Below are 20,362 nucleotides of genomic sequence, written 5' to 3'. Positions count from 1 at the left end.
AGGCACAGGGCCATGTCTCAGGATGCTCTTGGTGTGTCTGTATTTCCCCCAGATATCAGGGCATGCAGCTATCGACCCCTCAGAGGACTTTGCAGGATGTGTTACCTGTCCCAAGATCTTTGTTTGGGCCCCACAGCCCCCTTCCCTCCTGATCCGAAAGCAAATGGGATTTAAAAGAAGGTTTAAAAGAAGGCGGCCAGCCTCCTGCACTTCTGCACAGTCACATAAGCAAGGGCATTCACCAGTCTCTGCTGCGGCTGAGCTCAGGTCTCGCATCCCTGTAAGCTTTAAACAAATACAGGGTGCAAGGCTGGGTGTGGAGAGGCAAGCCAAGGGGAAAGAAATGCACCATACATGCGTGTAAGTTCCAATTTCTCTGGAAAGCCATTTACATGGCAAGGTATGATCCAAATTCAATCCAGAACATGTTAGTGCTGGAGATGATGGTAGCAGAGATAAGCCTGATAACATTTGATGGCGAAGCTTCTCCATAAGCACCGCATTAAAAAATCAAATGCCCTCCTTCGTCTGTTATTGTGAAGGAAATGAGATATTATTTCTAATGCTGTTTACCTAGCTGTGAGACGGCAAATGGGAGCCCTAGCAAATCGCGTTGTATTGTTTTGCTACTATCAATTACCACAAACCCAGAGACACAGGCTTGCCTGCTTCTCCCAGGCACTTCACCTCTCATGGCTACTCCTGAGCACAGGCACTTTGCCTCCGCGGGCTATTCCTGGGCACTGTATCCTACCCTATCAGACTCAGATCTCCAGGCTCCTTTGCCATGATCATTGGGCTTCTTGGGATCAACAGCCATGGGGAGTCTCTCCGGCTCCTCTCACACATCAGATGAAGCACACGAATGCCGCGGTGAGGCATTAAGAGAGCTTTTGTGCTGCTGATGTTGATCTTTGTATGAACTTGCTCTCTCTCCTTGCTGCTCTCATGTCCATGATGGAGAATTTGGCCAAAGGTCAGAAGTCCCTTGCTGTGCATATACATATACATATGCTGTGATGCTGCAGAGGGGGCAGCTAACGGGATGGCCTTGAGCCATTAACTATTCACATCACTCTGCGACCGCTGCAACCCCGGGGTGTCCTCCCCCTTCGGCTCAAAGGGCAAGTGGGGATTGTTAACAGCCAGCTGCGACCCTAAAGTGACCCTCTGAGGTATAGACAAGCTACAAGCAGCTTTTCAGTGTCAGGGGCACAAAGGGGTTAAAAGGCTGAGTGTAGATGGGATGATACAAGCCCCAAGAAGAGACTCAGGCAAGAATAGAGCAAAGCCAGGGAAGAGCCAGGGCAGAGCAAACCCATGGCTGCCTTCACGGGAGGGGAGGCCTACAAGGCAGAGTTCGAGCCCACGGCGTACCTGGAATACTTCAAGTTTGGACAAGGCACCTTGGGGGATGAGTTCCTCACATTTGTCCTGAAACACTACTGCAAAACCTTCACTTTGGGTAGGTCCTTCCCAAAGCCCTGGGCACTCTTGTCTTCCCTTGGCCAGACAGGGGAACGACCAGCCAGGCACTCGGAGAGGAGACGGGGTGGGAGGTTGCACTGCTCGTGCGACGTGCTTGTGGTCTGCAGTTGCTAGAGACAAGTGTCTCAGTCGTGAGACAAACAGTTCTTGGGCAGTTCACCAAGTTTGTGTTGCTGCCCACAAGCTTTTGTGCAAGTGCTTTCCCAAGGGCTTTCCAGCTACAAAGCACAGCAAAAATGCCAAGTGTTCATGCTTAGCCTCTGAACAGGGCGCAGAGCATTGGAGAGCTTCTCCCACCCTCCCCTCTCATGCACTGCCTGCAGAGTTGGGCACTGGACTTTACTTAGGAAAATGATGTCCCGCGTCCACACCACCACCCTCCTGTTGGACTCTAGAGCAGTTGTGTCAGCTCTCTGTGCCCCCTGCTCGTCCTCATCCCTTAAGCAAGGTGTGATGTTGTGAACTCCTGCCCTGCCTAAAGTGCCTGGAGATCCATGAGCAGAGAGGAGAGGCTATTCAGCGCCCTCGCTGTCCTGGAGCAGATTGTTATATAGCAGATTTCCCCTTCTCCTTAGACTGTCATGAAGCCATCCCTTGAACTAAAGGGTTTTGAAGGAATCGGATATGGGGAAGTGAGTGGGATATGCCTGTGGGATTGCAAGTGCAGCTCTGCCCAGACACACACCACTGCTTTATTAATATCAGGTGTTGTAAGCCCAGAGGCAGGCAGGGTTAACCTAGAGATTGGCCTTTCTCATAGCATTTGCAAAGGGGGTTGCAAGAGTCAGGGTGCAGCAATGGGATTGGAGGCACTTGGTTTTATGAAATAATTAACGCTGAATAAAAATGCTCACCGAGGTGCAGTAGAAATCATGTCTTTGGGTATGGTTCATGAACGGAAAGAGGCTGAGTGCAGGGGGAGCAGGGAGGAGAAACTGCTGAAACTCAAGCACTGTGGTGCCTTGTTTTGGCTCTTTATCAGTTCATTTCCACAGCGCCTGGAAAGGAAGGAGCACCCGTAAAGCAGAGCAAGAACCAGGAAAGGCTGCAGCTTTAGGGGGGCTGCTTGTCCCCTGCCTCGGCTGGAGGGCATGCAGCATGGGGAAGAGGTGATGATCATCTTGAACCATTCTTTAACCCCAACCAGGTGCTGTGACAGGCCACACCCTGACTGATATTGGCAGTGGACCCACCATTTACCAGCTGCTTTCTGCCTGCGAGTCATTTAAGGAGATCATTGCTTCGGATTATATAGACCAAAATTGCCAGGAGCTGCTGAAGCGGCTGAAGAATGAACCCGGAGCATTTGACTGGACTCCGGTGGTGCAGCACGTGTGTGAGCTGGAGGGAGACAGGTACCGAACTGCCATCGAAATCCCGTGGGTTTAAGCCTGCCCGTGAGAATCCACCCAAATTTCAGGGAGGGTGAGGCAAAATGGCTTTCAAAGCTCCCCCCTTTATTAAATCCTTCTCCAAGGGAATGGAAATCAGAGACACAAAACCCACGTACCCATTTCTCAGATCTGTATCCCAGGGGAGGCATTTAAAACACACCAAAATAGATAACCTCTTGCTTTCCTCTTTCTCTTTCCTCTTCTCTCTTTAGGAACAAATGGGCTGAGAAAGAGGGGAAGTTACGAGGAGCCATCAAATGCATCCTAAAATGTGATGTCCACAAAAGCAACCCCTTGGATCCCATTGTCCTGCCTCCGGCCGACTGCCTGGTCTCATCGCTGTGCTTGAAAGCTGCCTGCAAAGACCACAGCCCGTACCGCGCCGCTCTGAGGAACATCAGCTCTCTGCTAAAGCCAGGGGGGCATTTGGTGCTGAGTGGAGATTTGGGCACCAGTTTCTACATGGTCGGTCCCAAAAAGTTCTTCTGTTTGGTTCTAACAGAGGAATTTTTGAGGGGGGCTCTTAGTGCAACTGGCTTTGCCATCCAGGAGTTTGACGTCCTCTCCAGGGACGACGACACCATGCAGGAAATCTGCCATTTCTCTGGGATGTACTTCATTGTCGCCCGCAAAGAGAAAGCGATTTAAGTCCCTTGGAGAATAAGTGGGACACAAAAGGATCCCTCTAAAACAGAAATTAAATTAATTAAAAAGCTACATTATGCCCAGGATGATGCATATATTCCTGCTTAAAATGTGTTTTGCCCTTTCCTGTGAAAATACAAACATCTCCTTAAAAAATGAGAAATTGCAGCATTTGCATGCGAGTGGAAGTCCTCACTAGGCAGGAGAGGAGCGCAGACTCTCAGGTGTGATGCTAGTGTCTTCTGACCTGAACAACAGGAGCAACGTGAAAACTGCCTTGAGAGTGGCCAGGGTGTTACTTCCACATGTACTAATCATGGATTGCTTATGCCAGTCCAGATCTTTTCAGGCCCTGGGTTCCTCAAGCTCTTGACAAACCTTTCACCACGTCTGGAAGGGCACTGTATATGGGCACCCAAGATGTGCCCTGTGGTTTTTGGTCCAATGCCTGGTCTGTCTGATCCCAGTCTTTGATAATAGGAGGCACCAATGCAAGGAATGGGACAGGAAGTGGGTTGTGGGTCGGATGGTATTTGTTGTTTCTTGTGGAGAGTGATTTGCCCTCTGATCTGCATTGAAAACAATCAAATCATCAATTAGATCATCTTCTTAGAACTAATTACACCTGCCTGAAACACAATAGTCCGCTTTAACTCTTGCATAGAAAATACACGTATTCAGTATAACATGCAAACTACTTCTGCATGGAGTTCTCATCTACGAATCAGTAAAACAGAACTGGAAACTTTTGCCAGTTTGGAGGAGATATTTTGCAACACCCCCTGCTTTTTTTTGCTGCTTTCTAACTCTGTCTGGAGCCGAGCTATAGCGCTGTCTGCTGTCCCAGCAGGCAGTTCCCATGCCACTTCACCAATGCATCTCACCCACCCAATGCAACCCATCCCATCGCACAGGGCACAGTTTCTTCTCCGTCCTGTTCTGAAGCCTGTGATACATCAAGAAAAATGCCGTCACATGTTAACTACCAAGTGCCTACTTCACAGGCATCCCTAGGGAGCTCAGAGACTTCTGGATCTCCCTCCTGGTTCAGTGAGTTGCACTCCTACAGCCAAAATGAATCCCTCTCCTGCTGACTTTGCTTCACTTTGCTTCCATGAAAAGTTACTCATGAGGATGATAAAACACAGGGAGCGATGCCCACAGTTACTCACAAGGATGATAAAAGCAGGGAACGATGCCCTGTCCTACAGCCCTCTGCTGCGGTGCCGGAAGAGGGATGAGTTTTGACAAGTATTCAGCAATCCCATATGTCACTGCTTTCCTGACACACACAGGCATCTGTAGGCCACTTCCATCCTCCAACACCCCCCAGCAATAGCTCGCAGCCCCAGCACGCTGTTACAGTAACACCTGTCCCATAGCCTCTGTATCCAGTCCTTAAGAAAGTTGCTGAAGCAGTTTTACAAGGGAATCACTTGTGAATACTGTGTCCAGTTTTGGGACTCGCGCTGCAGAAAGGATGTGGACAAGTTGGAGAGAGTCCAGTGATGGGCAACAAAAATGGTTGGGGGGCTGAGGAACATGATTTGGGAGGAGAGGCTAAGGGTTATTTAGCCTGAAGAAGAGAAGACCGAGAGGGGATTTGATAGCAACCTTCAGCTCCCTGCTGGGGGGTTGCAAAGAGGATGGAGCTGAACTGTTCTCATTTGGGACATATGACAGGACAAGGAGCAATGGGCTCCAGTTGCAGCAAGGGAAGTTGAGGTTGGATATTAGGAAAAACTCTCTCACTAGGAGGGTGATGAAGCACTGGAGCAGTTTACCCAGAGAGGGGGTTGAGTATCCATCCTTGGAGGTGTTAAAACCCAGCTTGACAAAGCCTTGGCTGGGATGATGTAGTTAGGGAGGGTCGTGCTTTGAGCAGGGGTTGGACTGGCTGTGACCTCCTGAGCTCCCTTCCAACCCTAGGTTTCTATGACTCTATAGCTCCAAAATACACTGTCTCAGTCCATTTTCCCCCTTAAGAAAACCCAAACTTGGAAGCAATCTATCCAGTGGGTGTATCTAGGATTGTCAGAGCAGTCACCACATCTTCGAGGGCAAAGAAAGCCCAAGACCTCCCCAGCGCGTGCCTGGCAGCTTCAGCTCTGGATTTATCACCTTTGGTCTCTGCCATCCTCTCAGTCCGAGAGCTCCAGCATGAGAGCAGCAGGGCGAGGACTGCAATCTGGCAGCATAGGAAAGGGTTACAATAGTGGAAGCAGAAGTTAGGAGTACAGCTGACCCAGAGTGCTGGACCCAAAATTATTGCATGTGCAAGATGGAGACTGCATCTAGCTTCACGGAGGGAGAAGTTTATCAGATGGATTTCAACCCCGGGATCTACCTGGAAACATACTACAGCCTCGGTGCAAGTCACTGCAAAGGAAACAAGATCCTGACACACAACCTGAGAAGCTTGTGTGAGATGTTCGCTTGAAGTGAGTGTCACACAGCACACTGCATTGTGGTGGTTCATGTTCATTAATGCGCCTTAGATACTGTGCATTTATTTTAGTACTTTCTTAATAAAGTACTAACTAAATGCACTAAAGTTACAGTGCAGTAGCACTGGCACATAGTTATTTAGTGATGCTAACTGCACATTACCTGAATAAGACTGTGCAGTAGACTAATAGCATGTTTTTTGCCATGACAAGCTACTGCACAGAGTTATTAGGCTAATGTGCAATAAGTGTCTTGTGTAGACACACTTGGGAAGTGCCAAGGCATGTCTAGGGGCCTGGAAATACCCCCCCCCCCCCCCCATCTTGGTAGCAACAGCTGTGGGGCCAGGACAGGTCACTGTGCATCGCACTACCAGCACAATGAGGAGCATTGCTGAGTGCTGACACCAGCTCGAATCTTTGTCTGCTCTGCATCACACCTGGAAAATGCTCTCGGGCAAGCCACTTTGTTCAAAAATTACCTTTTGCTTTTCAGTAAAGTGGAGCTGGAAACCTCCGCCAGCTTGAAAGGGTTATTAGTGCTCCCTACCACCGGGGGGGGGGGGGGGCTGTGTCGTGCAGCGTCAGTGGGGTCAGTGGAGGAGCCAGCTTCCAGAAACGAGAACTTTGCTAGTGACGTTCCCTTCATTGTTAAAGAAAGGAAAGGGGAGGTCCTTTCATTATTAAAGAAAGCCCTGGTGCGGGGTGCGGTGTCCCAGCGCTATGCTTGCCCCTTCCCGCCAGTCTCAGACCCGCAGGCGCCTGCGCTGGAGGCGGAGCTGCAACCCGGCCCTGGTCCCCTCAGGAGCCTCGGCCGCCTGGAGACGTGCGGCGATTGGCTGGGAGGGATGCCGTTCTGTGCGCCGATTGGTCCGCCTGCGATCCTTCGCGGTCCCATAGCGCGGGCAGGGCAGGGCCGCGGGGGGGGCTCTCCGGCTCGCAACATTTGCACGGAATCCCCCCCCCGCCACACACACACACCTTGTTTAAAAATAGAAAAAAAGTGGGAAAAAAGCAGTGAAACCCCGCGGGGCGGGAAGAGCGGGAAGAACCCGCGGGGTTGCTCCGCACAGGCGCGTTGTGGAGAGGAGCGGGGCGGGAGTGGCGGGAAACTGGAACCGGCGGCGGTGTGTGGCAATGAGTGCGCTAGAGCAGCGCGGCCGTGCCCGCAAGCAGAGGGGGATCCATGCGGATAGTTACAGATGATGTGTGTGTCCATGCATGTTAACACGCCTCAAGACCGGTAGCCCGGCAGGAAGCACGGCAAACCCCAGCAAAGCCCGCTTCGCGCCGGGCGCCTCAGCCAGCGTGCAAAGCCAGACACCACGTGACGCCGCGCAGAGCCCGCCAGACCGCGCACGTGGCAGGCATGCCGCGGCCTCGTGAGCTGCAGCAGAACGGCACGGGGTGATTGGCTGGGGCGTGTCACTCCCCGCCAATCAGGAGACGGCAGGAGGAAAGTTTCCCCCCACGTGCCCCAGAGACAAGGTGAGGAAGAGGCGCTGAGGGGGACTGACCCCTCCCCCGAGGTTTCCTATTGGTCCCCCATCAGGGGCGGGGCCTCCAGAAGGAATAAAAGGCCGCGTGCGGCGCACGTGGGCGGATTCGACGATTGGCTGCGGTGGCGGAGGGCAGAGAAGAGCTGGTAGAGCTGGCCAGCGGGGGGGAGCGGTAACCCCAGAAGTGCCCTGAAGCGGCAGCGGCGTCTGCCTCACTGCAGCACGAGGAGGGCGGAGAAGAGCTGGTCAGCGGGGCGGGGGGGAGCGGTAACTCCGGAAGATCTGAAGAGGCAGCGGCGCCCCGAGGAGGTGAGGCGGAGCCCCCCTGCCCGCTCTGTGCCGGGGGGGGGCACGTGGGCTGCAGTTGGGGACCTACGGCCCCTCTGCAGGCCCGGGGCTGTGAAAGGCTGTGGGGAGTGACGTCCCGAGCCACGTGGGTGCTGCGTGGCTCGTAGCACCTGTCAAGCACCGGTGACCCGCGGGGCGGGCAGCGGCCGGGCTTGCATGCTTCCAGTCTTTCCCTGAAGGCACCATTTGGGGGCAGTGGGCGAGGTCCCCGGGCCTCGGCTGCAGCTTTTCCTTAAGGTGTTCTTCAGGGGGGCGGAGGCTCAGGTCCGTAGTCACCTCCACTGCCCCCTTAACGTGTCATTTGGGGGGGCGGCGGGCAGGGCTGGTTTGTCTCTGCGCGCGGTCCTTTCTTAAGGCATGATTTGGGTCTGCAGTGGGGAGGGCCGGAGGACCCCCGCAGTCCTCCCTTAGGGTGTCATTTGTGGGGGGCAGCGGCAAGGTCCGTAGGCCCCCACTGTCCTCCCTTCAGATACCATTCGGGTTGGCAGTGGGTCTGGTCTGAACCCCTGTAGTTCTCACTTACTGCCTTTCGGGGGGGGCAGCGGGCCAGGCCCGTCGGGCTTGGCCCGCGGCCCCTCCTTAAGGCATCACTTGGGGCTGCAGTGGGGGAGGGCCTGGAGGTCGCCGCTGTCTGCTCTCGGGGTCATCTTGCCGAGCTGTGGTGTGGTGCTGCCCTGCTCGCAAACGGGTCAAGCACTGACAGTCTTTCACACCCCCAAGCCCGAGCTACGGTGTGGTGCTGCCTAGCTCTGTGGGCGGTCAAGCACTGGTGGTCACTTGAGGGGGCTTGTGCCCTCTCAAGGCCATCCCATGGGGAAGCACGAGCACAGGGGGTACCGCTGAAGAAAACCAGCAGAGAAGACGACGCAAAAGCAGGTGTGAGCCGGCCTGCTATTTAATGGACAAATAAAATTGATCTGCCAGGCACCTCCTTGGTGTCTGGTACCTTTCATCTCCAAGTTCATCCTTCCCCGCTGCGCTGTTTCTCTCCTCTTCTCTCCTGTTATTTCGCATCCAAGTTTCCCCACCCGCTGCCCCCTTCAATTTCTGCAGTGGTTCCCTTGTAACCACTGTGTGTGTCCTGAGTGTGCGCTGAGTGTGTCGGAGCTGGTCGTCCAGGATGCTGAATCCCTTGCTGAAAAGGGATTGATGGAAGACATCGCTTGCCTGGACCGGCCACCTGAGGCTGCAGCCCCGAATCCCGCGAGACCGGTCCCCTTTGAAGGTCGATGCGCATCGCCCCAGGAAGGACAAGCAGACGGGATGGCAGGCGAGCAGCAGTGAGCTGACCAGGAGGGAAGAAGGCCAGGCCAGCCAAACAGGAGGTAAAGGTAAGAGAAATTGGACACGGGGAGTGTCCATTCCCCAGGTTTCATTGCTAAGTTGCACACCCTGGAATTTGGAAGGTTTGGGGTGGGATTTCCAATGCCCCTAGTCTGGGAGCAAGGTTCAGGTACCCTGCCTTTATTGCTTGTCTGAGGCTACTTTCTGAGGTTGGCCAGAGGTATTGTATTGCCTGTGCATTATGGGGGAGGTTGCAAGTTTCCAGAGGATACTAAGTGCATTAAGGGTTACGACTGCTAGATGTATGCTTTGGCTCTGTTCACTTATAGCCCGTCTGGGTCTCTGTTCTTGCAGGCCTCGGAAGAACGGGAAGGAGACGCGGATGGGGAAAGCAGAGGGGAAGAGGCGAGGTAGGAGAAAAGCCAGTCAGAGAAACAGGATGTGAAGGAAAGGGACTCTGGACAGAGTGGCATCCCTGCCTTCAGGTCTCAATCATGTCTTAGCCAAATTTCGGCTTTGTGAGCCTTTGGGCGAGCTCCCTGTAACTCAGAAACGAGTCTCTGCCCTTGATGTTGTTGCACTTTTGCAGCAGTCAGGTGGAAGGCGGACAACCCTGTAATCGAGGTGTGTCACCACCACCATGTTTGTAAAGGCCGCGGATCTGGTTAGTGGTCTTGCACAGCACAGTCCCACCCTGTCATCAGTCGAGGCCAGCTGTCAGACTTGGCTGCCAGTTGCACAGCAACCCGTAAGTGGGGTGCGTGCTGCTTTCTAACATGAGAAAAAATGTCTAGCGCTGGACATCCTGTAATTGGGAGTCAAAGTTCACTGCTATTCCTGGCCAGTCGAAGAGGAGCCCCTGTAAGCAGAGTGGACGTAGCCGCCTTCCACTGGCCTTAGAGAGCTGGAGCAGTTTGCAGTGTTGTGCCGCAGGGCGGTCTTGCACACCAGAGCCGAGCCTCATGGGGTGACAGCCAACTCTTTAGACCCCAGAACTTGATGACTTTCCCGTGGTCTGGGTTGAAGTCTGTGGCCTCCTCTCCCCCTGTGTCCAGGCACCTGTCCTTTTTCATGCATCTGTGTCTGACTTCACGTCTGGACTCCTGGGCCGCCCTGTAACAAGGGTGCAAGTCCCGTGCCTCTGGTGGAAGGCTAAATAGCGCAGAGCAGTGGACATCCCTGTAAGCAGGGTGCAGCTCTCTCTCACTTTGGGGACAGCCCTGTCCTTTGCCTGGCCTGGTGGCCCCCCCTGTAAGTAGGGCTGTGGTCCTCTCCCTTTTGCCCGCTGTGGGCAGCCTGACTAGCCAGGCGGGCCGTGCCCTGTAACGAGGGCGCCGGTCTCAGCCTTGTCGCCCCCTGGGAGCGGAGGAGGATTTTCAGTGTAAGGCTCGAGGTCAAGCAGTTCGCAGCATCGAACTCCTTTCCAGCTTGGGAACACTTTTTACCCTTGTGAGAGTGTGGAGAGCGAGAGAGAGGAGCGCCTGGGAGCGAAAGCGTTTGTTATTTTCTTTTTGTTCTTAAAATCGCTGCAGCGTACTTTGTTTTCTTCCCAGTGCTGGAAAAGGGGTGAGATGCGTCCTCGTAGCCTTCTCCTCCCACCTCCATACCTAGGGGGACGGATATCCAGGCCTTTTGGTCTTGGGGAGCATTAGGCCCCCTCTCTAATAATTTTGGGCACACGGCCTCCCTGTAGTTCGGGGTACAGGCCTTAGGCCCCCTCTTTTTGGGGTCCTTTGGGCACTTGGTAGTTCGATTGCAGTTCCTGCTCTCCTTGAGAGACAGCCACGTGTTCCCCAGCTGAGTCCCTGGGGACGAGTGCCCTGGCACTTGGCCAGCCCTTGCTCTGCGCCCCCGCCCCCAGTCTGCAGCCTGTAAGCAGGGTCCAGGCCCCCTTGCTTCTCCGGGTCGGGTCTCATCCCACTCGGTGAGGTTGGCCACAGATGATCCCCACAGACTGCAGCGAAGGTTGCAGGCTTGTGGAGGATACTGGGTGCGCTGGGACTCCTGACGCTTCGTGACCTTCCTGTAACTCAGGTCCAGGTCTCTGCTCTGCTGCTCCTGGCACCATTGAGATGGTCTCCTCTCACACCCTGTAAACAGGGCTGTGCCCCGCCCAACCCCTCTGACCTTGTGGGAGGAGGCCTCCTTTAGCCCTTTGGGCTCTTGTGCCCATCATGATAGGTGGCTGAAGCCATAACCTTTGTGTCCCCAGACACAGGGCTGCTTTGAGCCCTGATTGAGACCACCTGAGGCACCCGTCAGCTGGCATTCAGGGCTTTACAGGTTTTCTCTGGGCTTCATGCCCCGCAGCCAGCTGTGTGCAGCAAGCACCGCCCTGTAAGCAGGGTTGCCGGTGTCTGTGGTCACCTTCATGGTGCCGTCCTAGCACTTCTGTCCAGAGTCCTGGCCCGTTGCACTCTGCTCCTGGCTGGCCCAGATGTCGGCAGCCCAGACCACAGACATCTGACGTCCCCCATCTCCACGGATAGAGGACAGATCAGCACCAGATTCAGGTATGGCTTAAAGTGGGAGAGAAGTTGCAGCCCATAGACATGTTTTTCAACATGGCGAGTTAAATGCAGTGTCTGCCTGTGTTTACTATAGGCCCTGATAGGAGCAGCTGGAAAGATGGCGCACAAGCAGGAGTCAGCGGACAAGGAGGGAGGAAAACCATGCAAAGGTAAGGGAGTTTTCATGCGGCCCCTTTTTTTCTTTATTTATTTTTGGTCCCTTTGCGAAGCCATAGGCCTTGGGATCGGGGGGGCCTTGGAAGTCTGGTTTGTTGGCACCTTCTTAGGAGCAGGATTCGTATCTTAGCTCCTGATGTTGTCATACGCGGATAAGTTTTAGGTGGAGTACTGAGGATCTTGTAAACCAGAGGCATGTCACGTCCGCTTTGCTTTTCCAAGGCAGCAAGCTCTTTAGGACACTGGGCATTGTGAGCTTGCTGTCACTTGGGTTCGGTCTGGTAGCTGAAAGCGGGCAGTCGTTCCTTCCCCCACTCACTGCTGTTACCTGGGGTTTGGTTACGTCCCCAACTTGAATGCAGGTGTTTTGAATGTTTTTTTGGTCCTTTCAGGGGTTTGACTTTGCTGTCGAGGAAGTTGTAGTTTCTGCCCATTGTCCTCCACATGTGCGGATGCTTGTTTCCTTGAACCGCACCGCCTGAGCAACCAGCGTTTGGTCAGCCTTGTGCCATGGCAGCTGGTGTTTGCGGGGAGCGGGGGGCACCATCCTGTAAGTAGGATTGCAGGTGCCTTGTGCTGTGCCAGTCTTGTGATGTGGTACGAGTTGGGCCTGTCGGCTTGTGGCCCATGGCTTTCCATTTCCAGCTGAGCTAGTCTTTGGGAGCTGAACAAGGAGATTCCTTCTCACCCCGCTGTCAAACAGAAGACGGCTGCACAGGGGTGGCAGGGAAGGACCAAACAGACATTACAACTCCCTGTCTCAGTCTCTGACCCCGTGCTTTACACCCAGACTGTGTCTCTGTTTCTTTGTCGGGGGTGAGTCCTTATTTCTTTTCTTTTTCCTTTTTGCAGCTGCCAGATGGACGAGCAGCGGGCGAACCACACCAGGGCGGAAAGCCAGGAAAATGGGATGCGAAGGGAAAGGACTCTGGACGGAGTGATCTCCCTGCCTTTAAGTATCAGTCATGTATTAGTCAAATTTTGGCTGCATGAGCTCTCTGTAACGCAGTAACAAGCTTGTGCGTTTGATGCTGTTCCGCTTCTGCGGCAGTTGGGTGGAAGTGGACAACCCTGTAAGCAAGGTGTGTGTCACCGCCACCTCCTTTGTAAAGAGTGTGGATCTACTCAGTGGTCTTGCGCAGTGGGGCTGCCCTGTAAGCGGGGCCCGGGCCAGCTGCCAGACATGACTGCCAGGGGCGCAGCCTCCTGTGAGTAGGGTGTATGGTGCGTCTTACTGTGTAAGAAAGACAGGCAGTTTGAATGTCCCTAGCATTGGACGTCCTGTAATTGGGAGTCAAAGTCCACTGCTGTTCCCAGCCAGTCGGAGAGGAGCCCCTGTAAGCAGGATGGACGTAGCCTCTTTCCACTGGCATAGACAGCCGGAGCAGTCTGCAGCGCTGTGCTGAAGGGCGGCCTCGCATACTGGAGCCGAGTCTCGTGGGATGACGGCAAACTCCTTAGACCCCAGAGCTTGATGACCTTCCCGTGGTCTGGGTTGAAGCCCGTGGCCTCCTCTCTGATCCTTGTGTCCAGGCACCTGTCCTTTTTCATGCATCTATGCCTGGCACTCCACATCCAGACAGCTGGGCCACCCTGTAAGGAGGGTGCGAGTCCCACATCCCTTGGTGCAGGGTTAGATTGCGCAGAGCTGTGGACCCCCCTGTAAGCAGGGTCCAGGTCTCAGTGTGCCTTTGAGGGCAGCCCTGTTCTTGGTCTGGCTGTGGGCCCCGCCTGTAAGCAGGGCTGTGGGCCTTTCCCTTTTGCCCCTCTTGGGCAGTGTGGCAAGTGAGATGGACTGTGCCCTGTAAGGAGGGTACGAGTCCCACGTTTCTTGGTGGAGGGCTAAATTGTGCAGAGCTGTGCACCACCCTGTAAACAGGGCCCAGGTCTCTATGTGCCCTTGGGCACAGCCCTGTCCTTTGCCAGGCCTGACCGCCCCCTCTGTAAGCAGGGCTGTGGGCCTTTCCCTTTTGCCTGTCTTGGGCAGTGTGGCAAGTGAGACGGACCATGTCCTGTAACGAGGGTGTGAGTCCCGTGTCTCTTGGTGGAGGGCTAGATTGCGCAGAGCAGTGGACCACCCTGTAAGCAGGGTCCAGGTCTCAATGTGCATTTGGGGACAGCTCTGTCTTTTGGCTGGCTGTGGCCCTCCTTGTAACCAGGGCTATGGGCCTTTCCCTTTTGCCCCTCTTGGGCAGTGTGGCTAGTCACACGGACTGTGCCCTGTAATGAGGGTACGAGTCCTGTGCATCCTGTTGCACGCCTAGGTTCTGCAGAGCTGTGGCCTGCCCTGTAAGCAGGTTTCAGGTCTCTACGTGCCTTTGGGGACAGTCCTGTCCTTTGCCAGGCCTGACGGCCCCCCCTGTAAGCAGGGCTGTGGTCCTCTCCCTTTTGCCCGCCGTGGGCAGCCTGACTAGCCAGGTGGGCCGTGCCCTGTAACGAGGGTGCTGGTCTCAGCTTTCTTGCCCCCTAGGAGCGGAGGAGGATTTTCAGTGTAAGGTTGGAGGTCAAGCAGTTTGCAGCATCGATCTCCTTTCCAGCCTGGGAACACTTTTTACCCTTGTGAGAGTGTGGAGAACGAGAGAGAGGAGCGCCTGGGAGTGAAAGCGTTTGTTATTTTCTTTTTGTTCTTAAAATCGCTGCAGCGTACTTTGTTTTCTTCCCAGTGCTGGGAAAGGGGCGAGATGCGTCCTCGTAGCCTTCTCCTCCCACCTCCTCACCTAGGGGGACGGATTTCCAGGCCTTTTGGTCTCAGGGAGCATTAGGCCCCCTCTCTAATACTTGGGGGCACACGGCCTCCCTGTAGTTTGGGGTACAGGCCTTAGACCCCCTCTTTTTGGGATCCTTTGGGCACTTGGTAGCTCGATTGCAGTTCCTGCCCTCCTTGAGAGACAGCCACGTGTTCCCCAGCCGAGTCCCTGGGGACGAGTGCCCTGGCACTTGGCCAGCCCTTGCTCTGCGCCCCCGCCCCCGGCCTGCAGCCCGTAAGCAGGGTCCAGGCCCCCTTGCTTCTCTGGGTTGGGTCTCGTCCCACTCGGTGAGGTTGGCCACAGATGATCCCCACAGACTGCAGGGAAGGTTGCAGGCTTGTGGAGGATACTGGGTGCGCTGGGACCCCTGAGGCTTTGTGACCTTCCTGTAACTCGGGTCCAGGTCTCTGCTCTGCTGCTCCTGGCACCATTGAGATGGTCTCCTCTCGCACCCTGTAAACAGGGCTGTGCCCCCCCAGCCCCTCTGACCTGGGGGGAGGAGGCCTCCTTTAGCCCTTTGGGCTCTGTAGCAGCCACGATGGGTGTCTGAAGTAATGGCCTTTGTGTCCCCAGACACGAGGCTGCTTTGAGCCCTGATTGAGACTGCCTGAGGCACCCGTCAGCTGGCATTCAGGGCTTTACAGGTTTTCTCTGGGCTTCATGCCCCGCAGCCAGCTGTGTGCAGGGAGCACCGCCCTGTAAGCAGGGTTGCCGGTGTCTGTGGTAACCTTCATGGTGCCGTCCTAGCACTTCTGTCCGGAGTCCTGGCCCTTCGTGCTCTGCTCCTGCCTGGCCCAGGTGTCGGCAGCCCAGACCACAGATTTCTGCCTTCCCCACTTTCCACGGATAGAGGACAGTGGCCACAGGCCCAGGTAAGGATAAGAGAGGGAGAGAAATTGGGGCCTGCAGACCCATCTTCCATCGTGCTGATTGACACCCCGTTTCTGTCTTGTCCTTTTTGCCTCTAGAGGAAGAAGCAGGGAAGACAACAGACAAATAGGAGTTAACCTATAACCAGGGCAGAAAACAGTGCCAGCCCACCGGGAGACAAAGGTGAGAGAGTTTGGGTAAAGACTTGGGGTATGTGAGCCGTGGAAAGCTTGGAGTGCCAGGACGTCCTGGGTCTGTTGGCTTATAAGCAAGGCACAGGTCTCCTGCCCTGCTTTCTCCAAATCTTAGGCTACTTTGGGCGGTTGGGCAGAGGGGTTACCTAGGGATTGCAGGGAGGCTGCAGGAACCCCTTCACAGCAGGGCTGAAAAGAGAGAAGCTGCAGCCGCTCAATATGCACTCAGGCTGCATTGAATTCCCCCTGCACCACCAAGTCTTTCCAGCACTGCAAGGACAAAGACTGGGACAGGGTGTGAGGTGGGAGGAAAGCCAGCTAGGGAAAAGGGTGCGAAGGAAAGGGACTCTGGACACAGTGACCGCCCTGCCACTAGCTCGCAGTCACGTAAGAGCCAAAATGTGGCTGAGGGAGCCTTGGAGCAGTGGGACCTCCCTGTAAGCAGGAAGCCGGTCACACCCCGCTTCTTTCAAAAGCTCACCAAGCTCAAGAGTATAATGGGCACCGTGAGCTACGTTCGTGTATATTTTTAGTGGTGGGTGCAGTTCATTGCCAGCCAACTCCACTTCTGTCTTGTGTACTATTGCAGGTCCCTGAAGAGCAGCTGGAGAAGAAGGAACAGAAAGCAGGACAAGAAAGCTCAGAAACAACAAGTGTGGGTTGGTGTGGGCAGGAGGAAGAGAGGCACATGTTTAATATATGCTTAGATAAGTACAGATGGAGACTGTCATGTGCATCTCTACACTTTCAAACACTCAGTAGGAGCAAGCTGCTGCACGCTTCAATTTGCACTATGGACTCGGTCTTGGGTTGGCCCTATTTGTAGGCAGTGAGGTTGAGGCGTTGTGCGTATTTGGTTGGCTGCGATTTGTAGGCAGTGAGGTTGAGGAGGTGTGCTAGTTGTGCGTATTGATATGTGGCGGTCTAGGTTTTTGCAGGTTGTTTGCTGTTGCTAGTTTAGGAGTTGATCAAAATAGATGTGACTGAAGGTAGCGTGTAGGGTTTTCTGGGTTGGGTTGTCAGTGTTGGTGTGGAAATGCAGTTGTGCGCTCAGTTCGGTTAGTGGCTTGGCTGTAGCTTGCTTTAGCCGTAGGTTGTGGGGCCAGTTTGAGGCTGTTTGTGGTGCAATTTGGTTGCGTCTGTAAGTTGAAGCTCCATGGGTGTTTGAAAAGGTTCATCTCCATCCCCATACATGAAGATCTGTGTTCAAACGATCCTAGCGGTAGTTGGCATGCTTAGCGTCCAACCGGATGTGCACAATCGAACAATAAACAGTATAAAAAACCTTTTCACCTTGTGCCTGGTGCTCTTCTACACTGAAAGGACTTGGCCATTACCCTTTCCTGTTGTGAGCTGGCTGGAGGAATAATAAACTTTCATTTTGTCTACCGATCTGATCTGTCTTGTTGAATAAAAATATGTCCTGTTCTGATTTAAAAATAGTCAAATAATATGACAGGTGATGCCTAGTCACCAATTGACAACTGTAAATGCACTGTAGGAAATCAGTCCTGATTTATTTGAGAAAATAAAAAATAATGTACGGTCAAGTTGTGGTGCTTGGGTGCAATCTGTTGAAGTTCAGCTGTCCCTTGTCTCCAAAGAAAAAAATGGTCCCAATAAAAAGAAAATGGTCAGAAAACTGTGAGAGCTTCTTGGTGTTTTTTTAGTCCATTTGCTTCAGACCATTTTCTCTGAATGCCTTGAGTACACGTCCTGCTCTTTATTTCTAATGGCACGGTGTGGGTGCTTTTTAATACAAAACAAAATGGGCCTGAGGATGCATCTTAAGGACCAAGGTCCCAGCTCTCTCTGAGCTACCAACTAACTGGCTGGGTTTGGATTATGCTGCCATAGGATGTTAAGGCAGAGATGCAGCTGCCAGGCAGGCACTGGGGGTGTGTAGGGCTCAGCATCCTCCACAGCTATGACCTGCACTTGGGGCATGATCAGTCCTGGCTCTGTGGGATGGGGGGTGGTGCAGTATCCCTTTTGGGATGTTTCCTTAAGGACAAGAAGGGAGTGAGGCAAGGAGCAGTTCAGTGCTGTTACCTTCGAAAACTGCTTCTGCAACGTGCCCCAGGACTGGATGCACGGGGTATTGAAGGGGTGATAGTCTAACAGGGTGCTGTGCCCCCTTTTAGGACCACTGGGACTGAGGACTATTGGGGCAAGGACATGGCCTAGAGATGTCCGGGTCTCTGCCAGTGCAGAGTTCACGACTTCCCCAAGCTCAGCCCCTCCTACACCAAGGCTGTGGGCGGCTACTAGTCCCCTCCAGCTGGGCTCAGAAAGCCTCCTGCTCTTGTCGAGGGTGAGGGGTGCAGGGCCAGCCACAGTGCCGCAGGCCGGGAGCCCCAATCCCTGCTGCAAGCATTCAGCCCAGTGCAAACCATCAGTGCTGGGTGCTTGACCGGTGCCACGGGCAGGGTGCTTCAATTTGGGGGCTCAGGCCAAGCTGTGACCCGGCAGCAGCCAGGTGAGACATCGACACCGGAAAGGCTCTGGGTCGGGATCGGTGCTGCTGAAGCTCTGTGCAAGCCCCGCAGAACCAGGCTCAGCTGCACCCTGACATCGAGGTGAGCTTTGCCCCCGAGTGAGTCCAATCCTGTGCGCTGAGCAGGAGAAGGGCTTGCAGCAATTGCTGCTGGTTTCATATGAGCTGCACAGCTGCAGTTTGGGTCTAGGGGATGCCCAGCAGGAGGAAGGGAAGTGCTGGGGGCCCCCAAGAGCTGGTAGCTAACTGGGTTTGCATCCGGCCAAGCAGGACACTTGTGGTCAGAGCCAAAGAGGGACAGTGGCTCTTTCAGAGGCTTGTAACCGTGCTGGTCGGATACAGCTGGCTCCGGTTAGGAGCAAGGGCTTTGAGGGGCTCTGCATTTGGGCTGATGCACTTCCCTGCCTCTCCTTTGCTGCATTCATCAGTGAAGTTACCGTCTTCCTGCTCCTCTGCTGGACCCGCCAACAGCACAGGAGGCAGGAAACAAGGTAAAAAATTGGGGGAACCATGAAATAAATCCTCACAAACTAGCCAAGGTTTCCAGTTCCATTTTATTTAGTGCTGGAGGATGCCACTGTCCTGGAGCAAATTCCACGTGATAGCAAATAAGAGTATTTTCTGGGCCTGATTCGGAGCGGACCAGTGGAGTTCAAGCAGCTGCGAGTCGTTCTGGCCTCGTGGTATGAAAGATGGGGGTGGGAGATATTGGGGAAAGCGGAGAGCATCTTCCAGAGGGTGCATGTGGCCTCTTGACTCGGCGCCTCTGGCCACAGCAATGAAAGAGTCGGGGAGCCCTGCGAGTAAAGAACTGGCCCCAGAGACCCGCTCACCATGCAAGGGTGGGATTTGAACCCATGACACCCAGCTGATCATGTGCAGACTGAAAGAAAATTAAATAGGAACCAAGGAAATACAACACTCTCCACACTGAGGCTTATAAATGAGTTGAAGACAGAGGTGCATATTTAATTGTGGGTACAGTGGGCTGCATCCCCACTGATAATTGTGTCTCCTACAGATCTCCTTTGGAAACCAGATATCCACATGCATCCAACCGCTGAAAAGTAAATGTAAAGCTAATTAGGAAATGGAATAGACATCTCGCTGTAAATTCCAATATTTCAAACTTTGTTTCCAGGTTGATGGGAGAGGAAAGGTTAAAATACTAATGAGACTTACTTTTTATTCAGAAAGGTAGGACAAAATGCCAATAGAAAAAGAACTACAAAAACCAGAACTCGTGGTTCCAAAATGAAACCTTTTATTAGACCAACTGGAAAATGGTAAGAAAATCGTCCTTTTCTGCAGGCTTTTGGGATCAAAGTCCCTTTGTCAGGCTCCGGGAAACGTGTAGATGGTACAAGAAAATGGAAAAAAAAAAACTTTTATTGAAAGCAACTTTTCTTTCACACTTCAATGTGCTCCAAGCCCCCCCGCCTTTTTCTTTAACTCTATCATTTGGACTGGCCCAAATAAGCAGTTTCATCATTATCAATAAGGGATGTCTATTTTTTTTTTTGTTGCTTTTCTGTTGAATCAGATGAACGCAAGGCGCTTGGACTCTTGCAGTCCTTTCTAGCTACTGAACGAGCTTCACCAGGAGCGATGGAGATCCCCCCAGGCCTGTCCAGTGCATCACCTGGTGCTTATGGGACTTCTCCAGGCACTTGGAGTTGTGGGTTCGTCTGCCCCTTCCGTGGTGGAGTCTGGGGCCAGAAGGAAGGAAATAAAGACTCCTTTCTGGAGGCTCCCGCTCCCAGGGTAACACCCTGCTTGTCAGGCTGCTCTGTACATGGTTTCATGCTTTTCTCCGAGTTCACATCAAAATGTTCCTGCAGTCTTGAGATACATGGACGTGTTCAGCTAGACACAGAGGTTTCAAATGACATTCGATCATACATGTGCAAGGAAATAGGTGGACCATCAGAGCAATATGTATCTACTTTTTTTAAAGTCACAGAAGAGTTTCAACTTTTTATCACATAACTCAGTAATAGCATCTACATAATTATAAAAAAAAAATGCGTTTCATTTCCTTTCATTACTAATGGACCTCCAAGCAGCTGTATAAGAGTTGTTAACACGTATACAACCAATTTCTATGCAATACACAATAAATATGTTTTTTTACAGTACGCAGAATTTGCTCAGTGGAATCATCTGATCTTCGTTAAGCAGGGAGCTGATGGTCATGGTTGCCTTGAAACAATCTATGAACAAAAGATTTATCCTTCAATCCTGCTATTAGATCTGCAAGTC

The 20,362-nt window shown here is 53.3% G+C and overlaps 1 protein-coding gene and 1 long non-coding RNA gene across 3 annotated transcripts; both read left to right on the top strand.

Moving 5' to 3' along the window:
• Window positions 1-1,176: 1,176 nt before the first annotated feature.
• Window positions 1,177-3,601, top strand: LOC132251370 (nicotinamide N-methyltransferase-like). Its single transcript, XM_059730605.1, has 3 exons — window positions 1,177-1,465; window positions 2,636-2,843; window positions 3,095-3,601. The coding sequence occupies exons 1-3, from the start codon at window positions 1,321-1,323 to the stop codon at window positions 3,528-3,530; spliced, it is 789 nt and encodes a 262-aa protein (XP_059586588.1). The 5' UTR covers window positions 1,177-1,320; the 3' UTR covers window positions 3,531-3,601.
• A 3,311-nt stretch (window positions 3,602-6,912) lies between these two features.
• On the top strand, window positions 6,913-17,248 carry LOC132251369 (uncharacterized). 2 transcript variants are annotated; one of them, XR_009463343.1, is made up of 6 exons: window positions 6,913-9,146; window positions 9,460-11,618; window positions 11,710-11,785; window positions 12,645-15,411; window positions 15,508-15,592; window positions 16,193-17,248. It is a non-coding gene; the product is annotated as an uncharacterized LOC132251369 (long non-coding RNA). The 2 variants fall into 2 exon arrangements; XR_009463342.1 differs by having other exon boundaries at window positions 6,913-9,152.
• Window positions 17,249-20,362: the final 3,114 nt, after the last annotated feature.

This window comes from Alligator mississippiensis, chromosome 7 (assembly GCF_030867095.1).
Source record: "Alligator mississippiensis isolate rAllMis1 chromosome 7, rAllMis1, whole genome shotgun sequence".
Taxonomy (NCBI): domain Eukaryota; kingdom Metazoa; phylum Chordata; order Crocodylia; family Alligatoridae; genus Alligator; species Alligator mississippiensis.
The sequence above is the reverse complement of the archived record's forward strand: the minus strand, read 5'-3'. Positions and strand labels throughout refer to the sequence as shown.

What these genes read in the sequence shown, in the direction of transcription:
- LOC132251370 (XM_059730605.1), top strand. Translation starts at nt 1,321, where the DNA reads ATGGCTGCCTTCACGGGAGGGGAGGCCTACAAGGCAGAGTTCGAGCCC. An exon ending in CTGCAAAACCTTCACTTTGG is followed by an intron (nt 1,466 to 2,635) that starts GTAGGTCCTTCC and finishes AACCCCAACCAG; the next exon opens with GTGCTGTGACAGGCCACACC. An exon ending in TGTGAGCTGGAGGGAGACAG is followed by an intron (nt 2,844 to 3,094) that starts GTACCGAACTGC and finishes TTCTCTCTTTAG; the next exon opens with GAACAAATGGGCTGAGAAAG.